This window comes from Cyprinodon variegatus, unplaced genomic scaffold (genome assembly GCF_000732505.1).
Source record: "Cyprinodon variegatus isolate N-32 unplaced genomic scaffold, C_variegatus-1.0 Scaffold223, whole genome shotgun sequence".
Taxonomy (NCBI): domain Eukaryota; kingdom Metazoa; phylum Chordata; class Actinopteri; order Cyprinodontiformes; family Cyprinodontidae; genus Cyprinodon; species Cyprinodon variegatus.
In genome coordinates, this window is record NW_015150676.1 from 19,476 (window position 1) to 25,234 (window position 5,759).

The following is a 5,759-nucleotide window of genomic DNA, read 5'->3' on the forward strand; positions in this document are numbered from 1 at the left end:
ATGATCCTAGATATCCATCTTACAAAGATCCACAACAAAAAGAAAATATTTGGGGAGAAGCTGCACATACGCTGGATGCTGATGGGGATTTTTTTTATATGTCATATTAAATAAGACTTTGGTCTGGATTATTTCCACTAATTCTACTCTAGCATGCCTCCCATCTGGCATCATTCTGTTGCAAACTCAGGTAACCCTCAGAATGAACAGCAGCGCCCTCTGGTGGGCGGCTGCAATATTACTCACTGAGAAACAGAAAAATCCCTTTGAAAAGCAGAAGAATGGAAATGAGCACACAGTCCTCAGTAAGTCACTAAAACATGAAAATGTGTGAGGACCCGCAATAAATGAGGATAAATACATGAAACTATGGCTACTGGTCTTACTGGAACTGAACTGGTACTTACTGAACCCAGTCCTCGGTGCAGACACACTGAAGGACCTCAGCTGGCCTGCAGCCAAAGTGCCTGCAGATAAATAAAAAATAAAGTTAATAAAAAGCCATTTCTGTATTTGATTCATTCTAAAACTAATAACTCTAACAAAATGAAATGTTGTGAAACTCCTACCTGTCCTGGAGACGGAGTAAAGATACCGAAAGCTCGCAGCCATCAGGACGTTAGAGCTGGAATCAGAAACACAGAATAAAGACATCTGTTATAGTCTCTGAGCCCAGAGGAATTCATTACATCATACAGTCGGACATTTTTCCTCTTCTGATCTGATTCAGAGCTGAATCCGGATCTCTGTAGATGCTGATCCCAGTCATCTGTCTGCTTTTATGATCTGCTGATTTTTTTAACTTTCCTCTGAAGGCAGGAATGAAACGTATGAAGCTACATTTATCTATCTGAGGAAAAGCATGCTGAAAATCTACTAAAACTCAAGAAGTCACCACAGCATGACGTCTCTGACAGAGCAAAGCATAGAGATAGGCTGATTAGATCTGCTCTTATGGATCGGCTTCATTGTCAGCAATAATAGATCTAGAAAGTTCTTCTATATCAGGATTAGGGCTAAAAACAATCAATTAGTTTATTCCATTATGGAAATAATCATCAACCAATTTAGCAATCGATTAATCATTAACTGGATTATAGAGACTCTAAAACCTTTAGGTGATAGATTGACCCACTAAGAGCAGCAATTATACCTAGATTTTAAAAATATGTAAATATATTGCATTTTAGATAAAAACAAAAGGTTTCGTCTGACAATCTGCTCCATCCAGAACTCCTCAAGTGGAAGAAACTTTAGTTTCACCTGCTTTAACTAAGGAACCTTTGGTTATCAGATTATTAATCCATTATTCAAATAAATAATCAACAGATTAATTGATTAGCAAAATAATCGTTACTTAGTTCTTTGAGACGATGTGCTGTGAATTGGCGCTATAGAAATAAACTGAATTGAATCTTAGATTTCTAGATTATTTCAAACTACCTAAAGATATTGACCAAATGTAATATATTTGGGTTATTTATTTGATATCTATTTGTAACTTTTTCAAGTAATATAATCTGCGATTCTATCAGAAAACACGCTGCATTTTTAAGAATGGTGAGTTTCTCATGTTAATAAATACGTTTTTTTATGTCTTTCATTATTTGTATTTCTTTTACTCCATTAATAAACATTGTATCGAGTATTACACAGTTTTCTGGCTATTAATACCGGTCTTAATATAATGACAAGCCTAAAAATCCCTGCTCTAATATACAACGGAGTTTTAGCGCCAGGCTAGAGATTTTCTTTTCTTCTATTACGAGAATAAAGTCGTAATATTATGAGAATAAAGTCCTAAAATTACAAGAAACAAGTTGTATTTTATGACAACTCGTACAAGAAGCACTTTGTTCCCTAAAATGAGGAATGTTGAGCATCATGTGAAGTTATACTTTGGCTCTGGTTTGACAAATCAGGAAATCTTTTAGCAGCAGCTTTAAACTGGGCAGGATGTCAAAGTGGACTCAGGCTGCTGATTGGTGGAGCTGGTCGGCCGTCATCTGCTGGGCAGAGCTCCAAGCTTTCTTTCCGAAACGGGTTGTGATAAGATGACTTCATTCTCATAATATTACAACTTTACTCTCGAAATTTTATGACTTTATTCTCAAAATAGAAGAAAAATAAATCTCTAGCCTGCCCCTAATCAAGCCTTTTCTGCTATAGTATGGTGTATTACATGGTGAGCGGATCTGAGTAAAATGTGCAGTACTGGAATTCACCAGAGAGTGGCAGCATGAGCAGGAAAGCAGCCTGTAGCATTCCGCGCAGAAGAAGTCACCTCTAGCTGTTGCTAAACAGACTGATGTCCCAGTGTAACCATTTCAATCAGCCCCCTCATAACTCTGGTAAATAAGGAGCAAATGCTTCTAAAATCACAGGATTTGATGTTGATGAAGAGAGGAATAAACAGAGTTAAAGACTTGCAGGTGAATTCATTTCTCCCCATGTTATGGAGGGGGAATTGTTGTATGTGATAGCATGTTGTATACGAGAAATGTCCTTAATCCAGTAATCTGTCATATTTTACATTAGAACTGGATTAAGCAGAAAGTCTACCCTCAGGGCCCCTGATCTCCTAGAATCCTAGATCCGCCCCTGGTTGAAGCCTTTTTGAATTTTAACATTTTTGGTTAAATCTCTAAATTAAGAAAAACATTAGGGAAGAATTAGGTTTTTAAATGATTAAAACATCTGGTCTGAAACATTAGCAGTCAGCAGGTCTCTGCTATTAACAGATGAAAGATTTGGTTAAATAATTGACCATTAAAGGCTGATTTCACTCCTTTCTGAGGACCAACAAGCAGACCTCTGCTCTCACCGAGCCTCCAGGAGACTCTAATCTGGATAACATCGGACTAAACACTCACAGATCTCAGATTATTTCACCTCTAACATCCGTTTTTCTGTGAATAAACCAACAAATGTCCGCTGCAGTTGCTGCTGCTGTCAAGGACGTCTGAATAAAGGTCGCTGCGATCAAAGCCAGATTAAAAAATAATCCCGAAGCTTCAAACATGAACTAAATGAAAGGTTCACCGCCGCAGAATATAACAGCAGAGGAAAATAAATACTAGAGCGGCTTTTAAAATCTCTAACTTACCGAAATGTGACAACAACCGGTTACAAGAGGGGAGACGGCGAACAGCGGAAGTTACACAACATGACCGCTTCCTCTGCATCGCTGGCTCACATTGGTTTTTATACCGCCACCTGGTGGACGAAGGTAGGAAAGGCAACCGTGCATTAGGACAGAAATACAGTAGTGTTACTGTGGCGCGGGGAGCGGGGTTCAAGTCCCAGCTAGTGCAGCATATTTACAGGTTGCACCCCACTGTTGCCCCTCATAGGGCAATCCATTCTGTTACATTTGGGGGAATGTTGGCCTGCTGGTTAGATGTGCTGAAATCCTCACTGCCTCCACTCTGGCTCTCTGAGAAAGACCCTTAACCAAGGGTGTAACCTTAATGAAAGTTGGTGAGGACACTCAGGTGGAGGCTGATGGATCTACTGTACAGCTACTTAACTTGAACGTTTTTATTAGGTTTTTGTATTTTCCAAAAATGAGCTCAAACATATATTTATTGAATGCTTTCCAATTGTTGAGAACACAAGAGAATGATAATGCACTGATATTTATTTAAAGATAGTTAGAACCTTTTAGTGCATTACATTATTGTGCCCAAAAACATTAACATATAAAAAAAAATTATAATAATAATGAATAGCCAAAATCCAATGCCAAAATTAGTATATCATGCATCCCTAGAAGTACAATTAAAATTTCATCCATAAAAATATTGATATGCTTAATTTTAAATATAACATAGCATATTTTTCCTTTTAAACTTCCTAGTAAATCTGTTTCACCTTTAGATCTGCAGCTCTCCCTACTTCTCTTTGTGCTCTGTTCAAAAAGATTTATGAACCTCTTTATTAATATAAAAATGCCAGAAACTAAATGTCAAGATAGGTAGAAGCAAAATAAGAAAACATTTTAAAGGAAAATAGCTTTTTTTTTTTTACATTGGCCCCTTGATTTTACGTTATTACATCATGTTCTACTCACTCATATGAGTTTTGTGTCATTTGGAGCTGTTCTTAGGTTATAGCGCATAGGCTCAAAGGCAACATTGTATTGTGTGTTTCCTGGATGGGGCCGCCTTTTACAGCTGCTTTTTCTATCTATGCTTCTTTTTCTATGTCTGCTTCTGCCTCCTTGAACCCCAGTCGGCCTCAGCAGATGGCCGCTCACACTGAGTCTAGTTCTGCTGGAGGTTTCTTCCTGTTAAAAGGGAGTTTTTCCTCTCCACTGTCGCTGCAAGCATGCTTGGTGTGAGGGATTGCTGAAGAGTCAATGAGTCGATGCAATCAGCTGGTTTTCCTTAGATAGAAAACTGAATCAATCTGACTGGATGATCTGGTGAACTGTAAAGTGCCTTGAGATGACATGTGTTGTGAATTGGCGCTATAGAAATAAATTGAATTGAATTGTTAGACCAATGTTAGAGCAGGATACATGTAAATATTTCTCCCATGGCCGTGAGGCACAATAAGGAATCTGAAGAAATAAAAGCGTATTTGTGAACTGAATCCCTTAGCATCACAAAGATGGCATCACAAGCAAGGAAATGCAGCTTGTACTGAAGCTTTAGCCAGACTGGTCTCTAGGGGCAACCGCTAACAAATCCCTCTGGTGTCCTGATGACCTGCTGGGACAGCACTATGTTGGGTGTGACGTCATTCCCTGATCACAGATAAGACTCCTGAGATGTTCTCTCTAGCATCATTATAACCTATAGAAACACAGTAATTCTGTCCATTTCAGTAGCGGAGCAGGACACAGCATCCACAGCTTTCACCAAGGTTTGAACGTCGTCTCTTTAGTCGTACCACTAACATGTGAAGGCAGAGATGGCCCTGCCTTTACTGCGTTTAACACCTGCCACACCGCAGTCAGACGTTTGTTCATCCAATCATTAATCACAGAAAGTCACAGGAACAAGCACAGAGCGGACGAGCCTTGTTGTTGCGTCAATGAAACAGAGCGTGTGAAATTTAATTAAAAAGGTTTCTGATGATGCCTTCACCAGAGCTCTCTGAGCAGAATCACTTAGTCAGGGGTGCTGAAGACCGAAGACTCACCAGACAAGTAAGAACGACCGTCTCTGAAAATAAATCTGAAGTTTGTAGACCTGTTATTTATTTATTTACAGGATGATTAGTCATCTTAATATTCCCTGTTCACCAGCATGTTGTTTGCTTCATGTAATCTGTCAGTGTGAATGAATCTCTAATCAGCAGCAGCAGATATGATGAAGCTGAGAGTGGAGTAGTTTGTTCCAAAGTTGTTGGTTTTTTTCAGTGAGTGAGGGCTTCAATGGGACAGAGCTTTCTGAAAAGCTGTGGACTGAGGAGGAGAAGTGGCTGCTGGTGGCTGTGCTGGGCATAGAGATGCTGGTTGGAGTCGTGGGAAACAGTCTGGTCCTGATCGTCAAAGTCATGGTAAGGTGGTCAGATTGCTGGGAATGCTGGTTTCAGGTTTGAGTGCATGCATCCATAGTCCTGAGCTAACTGCCTGTCACCCAGAACTTTCTGGATCTTGAGCATAATTAATGAAAAATGGACTATCCTGTGTCTGTAAAAACCAAGATGAAGAGCAGCAGAAAGCCACTCTGCTGGGAAATTAAATGAACACATTTTCACCACCATCCTCTTTTTTTAGTTTCTTTATAAAAATTGTCTTTTCATAAACA

The 5,759-nt window shown here is 39.2% G+C and overlaps 1 protein-coding gene and 1 long non-coding RNA gene across 2 annotated transcripts in view; both read right to left on the reverse strand.

The window, feature by feature from the left end:
- The window catches only part of LOC107088580 (NADH dehydrogenase [ubiquinone] iron-sulfur protein 8, mitochondrial), a 9,847-nt gene extending 5,306 nt beyond the window's left edge, over window positions 1-4,541 (reverse strand). The window contains exons 1-2 of the mRNA XM_015380850.1: window positions 4,523-4,541; window positions 4,244-4,250 (exon numbers count right to left, since the gene is read on the reverse strand). Coding sequence (XP_015236336.1) covers window positions 4,244-4,250; window positions 4,523-4,541 — 26 coding nt within the window. The remainder of the gene's footprint in view (window positions 1-4,243; window positions 4,251-4,522) is intronic.
- LOC107088584 lies at window positions 104-3,187 on the reverse strand. The gene is made up of 3 exons (XR_001481382.1): window positions 3,107-3,187; window positions 570-625; window positions 104-467 (listed from the first exon to the last, which is right to left on the reverse strand). It is a non-coding gene; the product is annotated as an uncharacterized LOC107088584 (long non-coding RNA).
- Window positions 4,542-5,759: the final 1,218 nt, after the last annotated feature.